The sequence below is a fragment of the Mustela lutreola genome, chromosome 2 (assembly GCF_030435805.1).
Source record: "Mustela lutreola isolate mMusLut2 chromosome 2, mMusLut2.pri, whole genome shotgun sequence".
In the NCBI taxonomy this organism is placed as follows: Eukaryota; Metazoa; Chordata; class Mammalia; order Carnivora; family Mustelidae; genus Mustela; species Mustela lutreola.
In genome coordinates, this window is record NC_081291.1 from 13,713,199 (window position 1) to 13,728,647 (window position 15,449).

Genomic DNA, 15,449 nt, shown 5'->3' on the forward strand with positions numbered 1-15,449 from the left:
ATCTCCCCACTCAGCCATGAGCAGCACATCTGGGAGAAAGGAAGAATGGACTATTAAAGCAGCAGGTTAAATTGCTAACAGGTAAAGCCAAAGCCAGCTTGGCAGGATGGACAAAGGGACTGTTGCAGGCTTAAGGCATTGGAATGATCAACCCACCACCCCATCTGCCAGCCTGGGGTCCCCTGGCAAGGCTCCCAATCCCGCAAAGCTGTTGGGAGTCTCCGGAGACAGCGATGGCCCTGATTCTCGCTGCAACCAGCGTGCTGTGCTGTTGAGGACACTAAGCCCCATCCCGCCGGGGAGAGGCGTTATCTACTGGAACTGACAATGGGATGTCCCCCTGCGCTGCGTGAGTTACTTCAATCTTCAGTCTCCACTGGGATCCTGTTGTCCTGCTATTAAGCCCGATCTGTGGAATCCCACTAAACCTGGAATGGACCCCACACCCCAGAAAGAGGGGAGAACACACAGATCCTGAGCCTGTCCTGCCCCTCGTCCTGTCTCTTCACCTCTCCCCCGGCCAACAGGTCAGTCCTGGTATGTACAGCCCAGCCAGGTTCCTAAAGTGGCAGCCACATTAACAAGACTTCCCCGTACAAGTTTCTACTACATAGCTATCTTTTTGGCCTTAGACTTCAGCTGCCCCAGAGGGTGTCCAGTCATGGGATGGGCACCCAAGGGAACTACCTTTCTACTGAGGACCCACTTGTGTGCCTGGCAAAGGAGTCAGTCCACACCTGTGGGGATTCGGGCAGCTGTCCCTCTTTAGCTTGTCAGGATTGCTGTGGGTACCACTCCTCCAGGGAGCAGAGCAGAAGGCACACAAGCAGTACATTAAGGAAGCATAAGCTAGGACAGGTGCTCCTAATTCAGCGGATGTTACCAATACTGATCCAGAAATCTGGCCTGTGGCACATCTCTCAATAACATTGGGCATGGGGGGAGGCACCCAGATGGCTCAGTCGTTGGGTGTCTGCTTTCAGCTCAGGTCATGATCCTAGGGTCCTAGGATTGAGCCTCACATCAGGCTCCCTGCTCAGTGGGACGCCTGCTTCTCCCTCTCACACTCCCTCCTGCTTGTGGTCCCTCTCTCGCCATGTCTCTCTCTGTCAAATAAATAAATAAAATCTTAAAAAACAAAACAAAACATTGGGCACTGGGTATTCTTTTTCTTTTGATTGAATAAAACAGGCAGCCCATCCAAAGGATCCTAAAATACCACTATCAGAGCCATAGGTGGCTTCACTCTGGTTTGGGATGGGTTCATGTGGCTTTCCCTGGATTACAGATAGTAGAGGACGCATGTACCTCAATGTGGGGAACAGAAAACAAAACAAAACAAAACAAAACACTCTAAATGGAACCAACCCAGGTACACCAGGGATATGGGATGGATGTTACTGTAATGTAAATCCAAATGGGTCCTAATGATGGTGTGGCTCAAATCTTTGGCTTGGCTTCCACCTGGGTCGTTGGGCCAGTTAACTCTGGGTTCTCCCAGCAATCTGCTCTGTAGTAACAAAAGTTGACCGTCTCCCTCTCCTCGAGGTCAGATGGGCACGTTTTCCACTGGTATGATCGCTGAGCCACCATGTTTGTTCCCTCCATTGGCCTGGAGGAAGTTATAGTGCGCAGAGACGCCCTTACTAAATTCACTCTGTAAAGCCTTAAATGATAACTAACAAAACCTGTCCTACTAAACCCTGAAATATCTGTAATGAGAAAAGCTGTCTGCCAAATTAGAATGGACTCGGATTTATGACCGCCTTGCATGGAAGCGCCTGTCCCATTATCCAAGTTCATACCTGATGAGTCTGCTAATGTATCATCTTAATTAAAGCACAGGAGGACACAGTGAATGTCCTGAGAGATCCCACCCACGGCCTAAGGGACTTAATAAATAAGCAGTTTGGATCATGGGAGTTCTGGTGGAAAAAAACGGTTACTTATTTTGGAAGTCATTATTTCAATTTGTGTGTGTGTGTGTGTGTGTGTGTGTGTGTGTGTGTGTTTAAGATTTTATTTATTTGACAGACAGATCCCAAGTGGGCAGAGAGAAAGGCAGAGAGAGAGGAGAAAGCAGGCTCCTTGCTGAGCATAGAGTCCGAAGTGGGGCTCGATCCCAGGATCCTGGGATCACGACCTGAGCCAAAGGCAGAGGCTTAACCCACCTAGCCACCCAGGCACCCCTCAATTTGTGTTTTGTCTTGCATGTGCTTAGAATGCTGCTGTGGCATCTGCCTCCATTGTAGCCGGACAGCCACCAAGCAGGCTACCTCCATGCTAACTGAAACCCCCTTCTCTTTTTGGTTCATCTTTTCCAGGATGTTTGTTTCTTTTTCTTTTCTTTCTTTCCTCCCCCCCCCCCTTTTTTAAAGATTTTATTTATTTGTCAGAGAGAGAGAGAGAGAGAGAGAGAGAGAGGGAGAGCACAAGCAGGGCGCGCAGGAGGCAGAGGGAGAAGCAGGCTCTCTGCGGAGCAGGGAGCCCCACCCGCTGGATCCCAGGACCCTGGGATCAGGACCTGAGCTGAAGGCAGACACTTAACCACTGAGTCACTCAGGTGTCCTGGGGCATCTTATAGCCATTGATATTTGAATGTCCTATACTTTTCACATGTCACTAAGAACCCTTTTGATTCCCTGCCCCCTTCAACCACTGGCAGCTATTAGACTTGAGCTGGGGGCAAGGGTGGCGACAAATAGGTCACACACTAGCAGCCTGGGGGCTGTCTTTGTGGCTTTGTGGGCGCAGGCTAATCGACCAAGAACCACGGGTGCAGAACCTGTGGTCTCCGATCCAATCTGTGCTTCAGGGTGACTGCCTGGGCTCATTACAATATATTTACATTGTGGCTTTGACCCCCACCTCCTACCCCACTGTGGGGGAAGATGGCCACGACACTTCCGGCAAGACCCTGTAGAGTCAAAAACTCCCCTTCCGAACCGGTAGGAGGAATCCCTTAGTTGGAAACCTCAATGGCAGACCACCGTAACTGTGCTCCTAAACATAAAAGGAAAAAAGACACCCCTAGCCTCAGGTCAGCTGCGATCCCTGAACCTGCCCGCTCTCCCACGTCGAGTGTGCGGTTCTCAACAAACTGCTTTGTGCTTGCTACCTTGCTCTTGGCTGTCTTCACTCCAGCGCAGATCCTCGGATAAATCTTTCGTGGGAAATTCAAGAACCGAGACCTCCATTCACACAACGCGCCCCCCCCCTCCCCCGGTAACATGAACAAGTCTGCAAGTTACACAAGATTTATTGGCTCATGGTGGTCCGTATTTTTTGTTATTTAAACTAATCGCTGCATAACCCATGAAAGTTTACTTTAGGAAGACTTTCTAGAACTAGAATTGCTTTTTTTTTACATTTCTCCGCTAAAAGCCCGTGCGTGCGTCGGGAGAGGGTGATGCCGCAAGGGTTTCTGGGGAGCGTAGTTCTGGTTTAGGGTAAACCAAGACTTCTGGCGCAGAGCGGGGATACTTCTGGCGGAAGTCGCTAGGAGAGAGAAGGAAGCAACGCAATTTTCCGTAAACGTCGCTCACGGGCACTCCTGTGCGACGCACGGGGACGTGGCAGCACTTTCCCATGCGATTGGCCAGCTGTCTTCCGGGCACGCGCAATCGGCTCTTTTGACCCCGCCTTCCTTACGGTAGTCTGGGATTTGTAGTTTAGACTCTTACCCGAACTCCGCGGCGGTTCTGCCGCTCGGAGTTGCGAAGCCGTCCCGGCCTTCGGCTCTTGTCTGAGAGGATGGATTCAGGACCCGGGACCGACACGGCGCCGCTGACTGGCCTGGCCTGGTCGACCGCCTCGGCGCCTCCCCCGCGGGGATTCAGTGCGGTGAGCTACGTCGGGGGCCCGGGGATTAGTGGGGGCAGAGGCGGCCGCGTCGGGGTAGGAGCCTGATGCTGACTCCGATCCCCGACGTAGATCTCCTGCACCGTAGAAGGGACGCCCGCCAGCTTCGGCAAGAGCTTCGCGCAGAAATCTGGCTATTTTCTGTGCCTCAGTTCTTTGGGCAGCCTAGAGGTAAGGGGCGCCGTCCTTCGGCATCCCCCGGGTACGCCCACTCCCCCGTCCTCTTGCGGGGCCCTACGCCAGGCGCGCTGTCCCCGCTGCAGAGTGACTGTCGCTGTGTCCTCCCCTTCCTCCCCCTCAGAATCCGCAGGAGAATGTGGTGGCCGATATCCAGGTCCTGGTGGACAAGAGCCCCCTCCCACCGGGCTTTTCCCCGGTCTGCGACCCCCTGGACTCCAGTGAGGCCCGCGTCCGAGGCTGGGGGTGGGATGGGGGGCCGCGTTCGGGTCCCCGTGGGTAGGACCAGGGAAGGGTGGAGGGACGACTGGACAGGTGCTTGTTTTCCGAGCCACGACCGCGCACTGGGTGATGACAGGGCTGGCTGTGGAGTTGAGCCCTGTTCTGGGGCGGGGCCACATGCCCTGCCCTGCGTAAAAATGTGTGGTTGGCACAGCCTCTGACCTAGACCAAGAGTTGTGACCCGTTTCATTACTGTTTCTGCTGCATCTTACACCGTAGCCAAGCCGCACCACGGGTCATTGCCAAGCCTTTTCCTTTCCAGGCTTTTGCACACGGTTTCCTCTGCCTGGAGCTCTTCCGGGACTCTTCCCGCTAGCTAATACTTGGTTCTCCCCCAGGTCTTTGGTTACCTCTCCCCACCCCTCTCCTCTGGCTCCTATAGCCGGAGCTGTCCTCCCAGGCCTGACCCTCTGCTGCTTTCCAACCACCTGGCTCCCCCTGCCTCTCGCTGTGACTTGTCACGTGTATTTAACTCTCAGGATGTTTCTATGGATATTGGAGTTGGCAAAGTTTTTCTGTTCAGATGGAGATAGTAGATGTTTTAGGCTTTGCAGGCCAGGTAGTGCTGTTGCCTCCCTGCTCCCCCCACCCCCCACAATCCTTTAAAAACATGAAAACCATTCTTAGCTCATAAGCCCTGTGAAAACAAATTTTGGACGTCTTTTGGCTCATAGGCTGGAGTTTGCAGACCCCTGGATTAGAGGACGAAGGAAAAGTGAGGTTTGCAGGCCAGGATAGGCATTCAGTTCTGTCTGAGTTCATAGCTGTCCACCCTTGCTGTAGGTGCCCATGGTCATCCCATGAATGCTTCTCCATGTCACCAGCTACCCCTCCTTTGGCTATACCATTCATGATTGAACCGTTGACCTAAAGCTCTCCAGGGAGCTGCTTTAAACAGTGCCCTGGCAAGCGTCATCCTGGAGCCATCTTTGGACCCCCTTCACTGCTTCTTCCCTCTTCTCACACCCTTGCCACCCGCCCCCCACTCCCAGAGGCCTCTGTGTCCAAGAAGAAACGCATGTGTGTGAAGCTCGTGCCCCTGGGGGCTGCAGACATGGCTGTGTTCGATGTCCGGCTGAGCGGGAAGACCAAGACGGTGCCTGGATACCTGCGAGTAGGGTACGGCCACCCCCAGCCTCTGGCCTCCTTTGCTCTCCAGCTCCCGTATCTGCCCTGCTGACCCTCAGGGACTCTCCTGAGGCTTCCTGTGCCTTCCGTCACTTCCCTGTGCCTCAGTTTCCACAGGTTAAATCTGGGCTAATTTGTATCAGTCTTGTAGGGTTCTTGTGAGGGGTGCGTTGATGAGTCTGAAGCTCACAGTACATGCTCAGACGCAGCAATATTAATTTGGAATGTTGCTCAGGGTGTGGGCTAAGACAGAAGGCAAATCCCCCAAAGGTCTGGGGTCATCCTCTTGGGCCAGGACCTCTCCCTACTTCTCTCTCCTTCTAGGGACATGGGGGGCTTTGCCATTTGGTGCAGGAAGGCCAAGGCCCCAAGGCCAGTGCCCAAGCCCCGAGCTCTCAGCCAGGACATGCGGGGCCTCTCCCTGGACCCACCTGCCCAACCCAGGTGAGTCCTCAGGCTTGGGGATGGGGTGGCCATGGGGGGAATTATGGCTGACCTGTGCTGTCCTGCCCCCGTCAGTAAGGATGGCTTTCCAGAGCGGACCCTGTCCAGGTTAGGCTCTCGGGCATCTACACTGCGGCGGAGCGACTCCATCTACGAGGCCTCCAACCTCTATGGCATCTCAGGTGAGCGCCATGCAAGAAACCGAGGCCCTGGGGCGGGGTAAGACTGGCTCGAGGTGGGCTGGCCAGGAGGGGGTGGGGTCAGGGTTGGAAGCCGGCTTGGGCCTCCCCAGTTTTTTGCAGACTGCAGAGAGCCTGGGGCTTAGGAAAGGGCCTCTCTGGCTGGGGGTGGACCGCAGGCAGGCCACACCCACCTTGTGTCTCAGCCCTACCCTTACCTGCCTTCCTCAGCCATGGATGGTGTTCCCTTCACCCTGCACCCCCGGTTTGAGGGCAAGAGCTGTGGCCCCCTGGTGAGTCTCTGCTGGGGGGATCCTGGGTCTGCGCCTGCCAGTTGCCTTCCTAAGGGTTCAGGATGCAGGGAGGGAAAGAGTGTCATCTGTGTACCCAGTGGCCCAGCACAGAGGCCCGTGTTCCTGGGTTGGAGGAGGCTGGAAGCCAGAGGGTCGTAGTCCCAGAATGGGGAATCAGGCGGGACAGCTGGATGCTGGCGGCAGGAGGCTGTGGCAGGAAGGATGAGGGGATGTTCAGGCAAATACTGGGGGGCGGCCCTCCTTGAGGATGAGGGATTGGGTTTCCAGGAGGTTAGGGTCCCTCCCGCAAGACTGACCCATGTCTGCCCACCAGGCCTTCTCTGCCTTTGCTGATCTGACAATCAAGTCGCTGGCGGATATTGAAGAGGAGGTGGGTGTGGGGCCCAGGATGGGGTGCTAGGGGACCCCTGCCTTCCTGGTACCCCAGTTTGCCCCAGCCACACCCCATCTCCTGAGAGCTGGAGCTCGCTAAGCCCTAATTGTCTTCACCCCCTCACCATTCCTCAGGCACCACTATGCCCCCCTCACTCACTCTGTTTTCCCTTTCCCCCTGCTCTGCTGCCCCCCAGTATAACTATGGCTTCGTGGTAGAGAAGACTGCAGCCGCACGCCTGCCCCCCAGCGTCTCGTAGCTCTCGGTCAGCCCCGGGACAGAGCCCACTCACCCGCCACCCTGGGACCGGCCGCCATCCTGCCCCACAGCATCTTGGGAACCTTGGCAGGGCAAGGCGTTCTAGACCTCAGCCACCCAGGGGAGCCACAGCCCTGGAGAAGGAGCAAGACCGGTCTGCTTGGTGATGGGGTCTCTCGCCCCCTGGGCCCTGCAGGGCAGGTGTGGGGGCTGGACGGAAACCAGTGCCTTCAAGTCGTTTGTGTCAAAACTCTCTGGTGCCTGGAGGCCACGCGGGCGTCCTCCTGGCAATAAACACTACCCTGTGCCCACCGTCTGGAGTCCTGATTCTGGCTGCTGGTCCTCTGTGGCTCACCGTCTTTGCCATGCGCACCCAGCACAAGACAGGGCAGGTGCCCACCCAGTAAGCAAAATCGAGGAGAGGCAGCAGCTCCACTGCCACGGCCAGAATATTCCGCAGAGGCAGGGAACAGGCTTAGCAAGCGACTGAGTGGGCCTGTAGATCAGAGAAGCCTTGGTCTGCCCCTCCGACACTGCACGTAGCAGGAGCGTTTGGATCATGGGGAGGGGGTCAGATCCCCAACACCTGATGTGCAGTGTCTCATTTGGTGTTCCCACACCCCGATAGGAAGCCCTAGTTTTGGCATCTTACAGATAGGGAAACTGAGGCCAGAGCAGCTGAAGTCACAGCTAAGATGTTCTTTTTTTTAAAAGATTTTATTCGAGGGGCGCCTGGGTGGCTCAGTTGGTTAAGTGGCTGCCTTCAGCTGTGGTCATGATCCCAGTGTCCTGGGATCGAGTCCCACATCGGGCTCCTTGCTCAGCAGGGAACCTGCTCCCTCTGCCTGCCTGTTGGCCTACTTGTGATCTCTCTCTGACAAATAAATAAATAAAATCTTTAAAAAAAAAAAAAAAACTATTTTATTCAAGAGAGAGAGCGCGAGAGAGCAAGCAGGAGCAGGGGCAAAGGGGCAAGCAGGCTCCCCACTGAGCAGAGAGCCGGACGCAGGGCTCCAGCCCAGGACCCTGAGATCCTGACCTGAGCCGAAGGCATACGCTTCACCAACCAAGTCACTCAGGCGCCCCGGCAGTTGAGATTTGAACCCAGAGCCTACGTCTTCAGGCTCCTCTGTGTATCTTTTTGCTCTGCTCTGCGGTGGATCCATTCAGTCAGTTCTTATTCGCGGTGGTTCCGTTCTGAAACATTGCAGTGAACGCTGACTTAGGGCATACTGGATTCCACAGCGAATACAGAGGTAGGTTCCTACAAGCCTTTAGTCACCTTTTTGTTGAACAATCAGTACGTGACTTTGGTGTGTTTCAAGACACCTTATTTAATACATACGGCTGACTGGTTAATATTGAACTTCCAGCCGGCCGTGCTCTAAACTCAAGCCTGAACAAAGCTCTGCAAACACACATTTTCTCCAGGAGGCACATTCCCGCCTTCTTGCATTTGGGGACACTAGACAGCACTAAGCACTGTGCTTGGAGACTTTTTTCTTCTTTTCTTTTTTTTTTAGATTTTATTTACTTGAGAGAGAGAGAGAGAGTACCAGTGGGGGAGGGGGGCAGAGGGAGATGGAGAAGCAGACTCCCTGCTGAGTGGAGAGCCCAGCTTGGTGCTCTATTCCAGGACCCTGAGACCATGACCCAGGCCAAAGGCAGCTGCTCAATTGACTGAGCCACCCAGGTACCCCTGGAGACCTTTTTTTAAAAAAAAGATTTTATTTATTTGACAGAGGTCACAAGTAGGCAGAGAGGCAGGCAGAGAGAGGGGGGGAAGCAGGCTCCCTGCTGAGCAGAGAACCCGATGCGGGGCTCGATCCCAGGACCCCGAGATTATGACCTGAGCGGAAGGCAGAGGCTTAACCCATTGAGCCACCTAGGTGCCCCCGGAACCCTTTTTAAATAGCAAAACTGCCATGCAAAAATGTGGAAAATGCCACTAGATGGACCATAGAAAGGTCGCTTGTGCACAGTCCAAGCTGATGTGAGATGGCGTCACACTTCAACGGGGGCCGTGTCCCTCGGTGATTCACATTTCCGGAACCCTGCTCTGTAGTGTGTCCCTGAGTGACCACGAAGGGCTACAAGCTTTGGCTTGAAGGTGGCAAATCAGTCTCGGCCCGCGGAACCCAACAAACACCGGGATCTACGCATAATGGGGTGGGCCAATGTGTGAATGAATGATCCAGGGCTCACACCACTTTTCTCCCGCACCCCCGCATTTCTTCCTTTCCCGCTCTGTCCGCCCTAGGTCCCCGCAGCATCAGAATGGCCCAGGTTCTGCTGATGTCAGGAACATCCCCGTATCTCTGTGGCTTAGAAAGGCTAAGGCTTCTTTCTCTTTTGTACTGTGTGCCGATGGTGAGGCAGCAACAGACTGCTGGTCACAGGCTCTGAGACCCGCCCAAAGGGGCTGCCCCTTCTCTGCTGTGACAGCATGGCCAGACTCAGGAAGCTCTTGCCCTGTCAGTGAGATACCCTGGATTAGAAGTGCCTCGTCAGAGCTCTGGTCACAGATCACCGGCCAGAACTCGCCCCACTTGGTCCCCCGCAGGGGTGTACCATCCACTCAGCCACTTGTGTCCTGTCCTGGTCTGGAGTCGGAGGGAAGCAGAATGGTTCTGTCCTGGACATCTGAGGGGAGAGACAGCAAGCTGTCCTGGACAGGGGGGCAAGGGGAAACTGAAAATATGCTCCCTCCCCCGTATAGCTCAGCTGCCTCGGGAAAACTAGGCCTTCGGTGCTGAGACATCTCCCCACCTCTCCGCTCTCTGGGCGCCTGTTGGTCCCGCCCAGGCAGCTCTGGCGCCGGCCCTGGAATCTGATCTGGCCGAGAAGCAAAGACTGTTTGTTCTCCCTGGTCACCCTCTTGGCCACCCTGAAACCAGCTCTGGATCACTTTCCAGGGCATCCGTGGGTGACCAGGGGCCCCCAGATGAGCCGTCCTGGCCCTGGATCTGACTGGACTTGCTGGTATTGCTAGGCCGATGACCCAGCAAAATCCCAACCCTCTGAGCCCCCTGGGGCCCGAGGACAGCATTGGGAAGTGCGTGAGGGTCACCTTGGAGCCTACTCGTGCACTTCTATCTTGGGCCACATCAACCCTGACTCCTGTGGCTGAGTTTACACCAGCTTGGGCTACAGAGGAGGGGGCCAAAGCTTTATCCCTCCTGCCTTTGGCTTGCTCCCACCTGAGACAGGTGACATAGGGCGAGATGAGGTCCCACCTCCCCTGCTCACTTGCTGGTGACGCTGAGCTGTGGCTTAGCCTCTCCATACCTCAGTTTCTTCATCTTTATAATGGGAATCTCAATGGGCCTTACCTCAGTGCAGCTCTGAGGGAGAATGCACTCATCCCTCCACGGCTCTACTGACATGCAGAAACACTTCCCAGCTCCAAAAGTTCTGCCCAGCTGAATGGTTTCTGGAGTGCAAAGTCCAAGCAGGTGCAGGAGGGATGCAACCCCAGCGGCCTCTGCTAGTGCAAAACCCGTGCTTCCTGTATTCAAATGTTGCTGAGCCCAGCTGTGGCCCCTACTGCTCTCTCCACCCCATCAGAGCACCCACCTGGGACAGATTCAAACATCCCTTTGCCACCCGCCTTCAAGCCCCCTAAAGCTACAGGGTTCTACCTCATCAGTCATCCTACCGGCTCTTGAACTTGATAGAAGTGTAATGCCCTCCTGAGTTCTCTTCTGAGTCTGGCTAATTCTGTTCAGTATTCCCTCTCTGACATTTATCTAGGGTGTCGCCTGTATGAGTCATTCCTTTTTCTTCATTGCTGAGTCCATTGCATGGATGTGCCATTCTGTTCCCCTGCTCCCCTGCTGATAAACACCTGGATTGTCTTCCATCTGCGACCACTGAACAAAACCACCCTGGGTACTGTTGCCCATGTCTTTTGAGGAACGCGCACCCGCTCCTGTTGTGTAAATGCCCCGAGTGGCGATCATGGGTGGTAGGCGAGGCCTGTGTTCTGCTCTCAGAGTTGTAGCCACGCAGACTCCCAAGGCTGTTGTATCAGTTTACGCTCCTGCCCCCAGTGAATGAGTTTCAGCGACTCTGTGTCTTCACCAACACTTGGCATCGCAATTGCGTTAATTTTGGCCGTTGGTCTCGCCAGAGTTTGAGTTCCTTAGCTGTTCTGCAGTCTTGGCGGCTTAGAGATCCTAACTGAAAACAGCTGATTTGTGCTGTATGGAAAACACCCCTTTCTCATCTTGCTCAGACCCCTGCCATTTTTAATTGTCTTCGGGCAGAGCCTGACGAGAATTTACGAGACATTAGGTAGTTTCTGAGATGGTTCCCAAAGACCATGGTGTCCCGGTGTTCAGACCCTTATAATCCCCTCCCTTGGGTAGGGCTGGACCTAGCAACTCACTTCTAACCAACCGAACATAGCAAGGTGGATGGGTGTCACTTCCATGATTAGGTTCTAAGCCAGTGGCTTCCATCTGGTTGGAGACTCTCTTGCTGGGTTTGCTAAAGCAGACTGGCTTATAAAGATATAAAGATGTATGATGGGACTGAGGGCAGCCTCTTATCAACAGCCAGAAAGGAACCAAGACCCTTAGTTCCGCAGCTTGGAGGGAATGGATGGACCCCTGCCAACAACCCCAAAGTGAGCTTGGAAGCAGATCCCACCCCTGTTGAACCCAGATTGCAGTCTGAAGGGGAGGTCTCAGTTGAGCCATACCCCAGATTCCTAATCTCCAGAAACTGTCAGATAATAAATGCGTGTCGTTTTTTTTTTTTTTTTTTAAGATTTTATTTATTCATTGGGCAGACAGAGATCACAAGTAGGCAGAGAGAGAGGAGGAAGCAGGCTCCCCGCTGAGCAGAGAGCCTGATGCAGGGCTCAATCCCAGGACCCCAGGATCATGACCCGAGCCAAAGGCAGAGGCTTTAACCCACTGAGCCACCCAGGCGCCCCTAAATGCGTGTCCTTCTGAGCGGCTAACTTGGGAGGATGATTTGCAGCAAGAGCTAACAGATACAAACTCAAAGGATATTGAAGTTGGAAAGCAAGAGTGCTGGATTTTCAGATAGTATTTTTGTGATTATTGCTCCATTTTGTGATTATTGCTCAGTTTTGCATCTTGGGTGGTCTTCTGAGCCTTCTGAACACTTCTGAGCCTAAGGTCCAATTTGCACTGTACCTAGAACAGTCCTGAAATGGAGGGTTCATGAGGCCTTTTCCAAAACTCTTATTTCACCCAAAATATGTTTTAAAGTGTGTTCATAAAGTGTTCTCTGGAGAGTGCGTGTGTGGGGGGGAATATGCCCCTTGTCATGCAGAGCAATTTCCTTCAAGGTGGCATCTGGCTTTCCATTCTAAATATCACAAGCACAGAGGACCCCAGCTCTGTCCTGCCACTTTCAGTAGATTGCATGTGCAGAACTAAAGAGAGACCAGTTGGATCCAGGGGACAACAACGGTGATGCTTGTGTGAATTACTCAGGGTATCCAAGCCATGGTGGGCAGCCAAAACTCAATAGTTCTTCTCAACCAGGAATAGTGTGGTTAAGTGTTTTCAGTATCCCCCAGTATGCCTGCTGTTGCAAAAATGCAACAAAGCTGGAACAGACACTCTCTGCCCCCACCTCCCTTTCACCCTCTTCATGTTTATCTCTTCCTGATGAATGTCATTCACAGAAAATACCTCCAACCTTTCTTGGGCCCTCCTTTGGCCACAAGAGTGTGTCCAGCTTGTGCACAGGGAAGACCAGAAGTGTGAGGGGTTAATCTCTCTAGAAGCAGCTCTCAGCCAATACCTGATGGGGTTCAGTGGATAAACACCCCAGGCCCAAGCCCCTGTGTGGGGACCACTCTGCTGTGTGTGCTCTATACTGTTTCCCAGGGGTCCCCAACAGCATGGCGCCTCAGTTGCCCACAGTACTATCTGCTCACTGGCGTCCCCGAAGGCCTCTGGGGATTCCTGGGGTAATCTCCCATATAGACAAACCACATCCCTCAAATCCTCTCAAGGTCTAGTTCTCTCTTTTATTTTTATTATTTTTTAAGATTTTATTTATTTCTTTGACAGCGAGAAAGATCACAAGAGGCAGACAGAGGGAGGGGGGGGGAGCAGGCTCCCCACCCAAGCAGAGAGCCAGAGGTGGGGCTTGATCCCAGGACCCTGAGATCATGACCAGAGCCAAAGCAGAAGCCGAACCCACTGAGCCACCCAGGCGCCCCTCAAGGTCTAGTTCTGATGATCCCAATCCAAGGCAACATCTTTGAGAGATGTTGTCCACTTTCTAATCACACAGGATGCTGATAGCTGCTGGTTTTGCATGGCCCGTGGAATTAATGGAGACATCAATATCCTTTCTGATTTGGTCCTCATAGCTGTGTTTGGTAGAGTGGAGGAGGTTACCTTATTTTGTAAGGGAAACTAAAGTGGCAGGTCGCATGACTGTTTCCAGAGCCAGGTCTGTCCCAGCTCCTGGAGGACACAGAGCGACCTGAGCCTTTGGCTCCAGCCCCAGAATCAGCCTTATCCCCTCTCACCTGATTCTGGCCGAGATATGAGGATGCTCGGAGTCCCTTCCAGGGAACAGCTGGCAAGGTGGGGCAGGTTTCACTGGGCTATGGGCAGCACTCCCAGCCGGCCTTCCAAGCTGAAACCTTGCATAGTTTTCAGGGCTCCTGTCCTGGGTCCCGTGAGGATGTGCAAGGGTCAGACGAGAGTGAGGCTAGTGAGCTCAAGAGGTACAACATTTAAGGAGCTCATTCTAGTTCAGGACCCCATCTGTACCTGCAGGAGCCTGAGAACAAGTGCCTCCTTAAATTTGTCTTGATTTAGGTGAAATTCACATAACACAGGATTCACCACTTGAAAGTGCACAATTCTCGGGGCTCTCTGCTCAGCAGGGAGCCTGCTTCCTCCTCTCTCTCTGCCTGCCTCTCTGCCTACTTGTGATCTCTGTCTGTCAAATAAATAAATAAAATCTATAAAGTGCACAATTCAGTTAGCATTTAGTGCACTGACAATGTGGTGCAAACATTACTCCTGTCTAATTCCAGAACATTTCTATCACCCAGAAAGGAAAGCCTGTCCTCATGAGCAGTCACTCCCCATGCCCCCCCACCCCCACCCCCTGAAAGCCACTGATCTGCCTCATCTCTATGGATCGACCTGTTCTGGATGTTTCATATATGTGGGATCACACACTATGTGGCCATTTGCGTGTGACTTCTTTCACTTGGCACGATGTTTCTGAGCTTCATCCATATGTAGCATAGGTCAGTGCTTTGTTCCTTCTCATGGCTGAGTTAATATTCCCGCTGGATGGATTCATCACATTTTTTACCCGCTTACCTGTTGATGGCCATTTGGGCTGTTTCCACCTTTTGGCAGGTGTGACTAGTGCTGCTACGAATATGCTTGTAGAAGAATTTGTTTGAAGACCTGTTTTCAATTCTTCTAGGTCTCCAGTTTTGCACCTGCACCCTAGGCCTGGCCCTGGAGATGAGGCTGAGGGGTCCAGCTTCTGGTTCCCCTGCCCAGTCCAGGAGATGAGGTGCTGCTCGCTGGCAGACAGCCATGGTCCTTCCTCCTCGTTCTCTTGTTCCACACCCCAGAGTCCCAGGGGACTGCCCCAGTCCAGGGGAGTCTCAGAAACAACAATTCCCAGTGTTTCTCAGGCACCTGCTGTGTTCTGGAACCCTCTGTGATGGGGTAATGAGGTTCCAGCCATGGCCACCATATGGCCTTATTTCCTGGGTCTCAGTTTCCCCATCTGTACATGGGGCTGTCCCAAAGATAAATCGAAGCCAGGAAAGTGCCTGGCATGCATCTGCAGAACCAGGCATGTTATAATGATGTAACACTTATTTACTTATTTATTTCTAAAAGTAAGTTCTACACCCAACATGGGGCTTGAACTCATGGCCCTGAGGTCAAGAGTCACACGCTCTACTGACTGAGCCAGCCAGGTCCCCTGACATTTATTCTTATTTGAACTTTTTCATTGATATTTATTGTGGTCCCCGAGAACCCATGCTTACTGGGTGCTCCCACGTGTCAGGCGCCACGTGGGACATTCATGTGTGCTCTGTCCTCGCTCCATTCCACCAGCAAGGTCGTCTATGCATCTTACCAGCCACTCTGGGAGGAGGCAGCTGGAGCTGGAGTTGGTGGGCCACTCAGGTCTGGGTGTATCAGATCAGCAGGATTCCTGCTAGGGTCAGGCTTGAGGGACCAGCTCCCCCCCGCCCCCGAGTGCTGTCACCTGTCTGTCTGTTGGAAAGGGTCCTAGGGGAACTTGAAATCACTTTGTGGCTGAGCCGTCTCCTTTCTCCCTGGGACTCAGAGTGCCTGTGTGGCTCAGGAAGGGATGCAGTAGGAGAATTCTGGGGACATCTGTCCGTTTGGGGTGAGTGGAGGCCAGGCATCCCCACTCCCAGTGCAATTTATG

The 15,449-nt window shown here is 53.5% G+C and overlaps 1 protein-coding gene across 2 annotated transcripts; it reads left to right on the top strand.

Moving 5' to 3' along the window:
- The first annotated feature begins 3,664 nt into the window (after window positions 1-3,664).
- Window positions 3,665-7,328, top strand: MVB12A (multivesicular body subunit 12A). Of its 2 annotated transcripts, XM_059160447.1 has the most exons (9): window positions 3,666-3,843; window positions 3,934-4,032; window positions 4,163-4,259; window positions 5,313-5,439; window positions 5,773-5,892; window positions 5,968-6,074; window positions 6,303-6,364; window positions 6,699-6,755; window positions 6,955-7,328. In XM_059160447.1, the coding sequence occupies exons 1-9, from the start codon at window positions 3,754-3,756 to the stop codon at window positions 7,015-7,017; spliced, it is 822 nt and encodes a 273-aa protein (XP_059016430.1). In that variant the 5' UTR covers window positions 3,666-3,753; the 3' UTR covers window positions 7,018-7,328. The 2 variants fall into 2 exon arrangements, with proteins under 2 accessions (XP_059016431.1, XP_059016430.1); XM_059160448.1 differs by lacking the exon at window positions 6,303-6,364 and having other exon boundaries at window positions 3,665-3,843.
- Window positions 7,329-15,449: the final 8,121 nt, after the last annotated feature.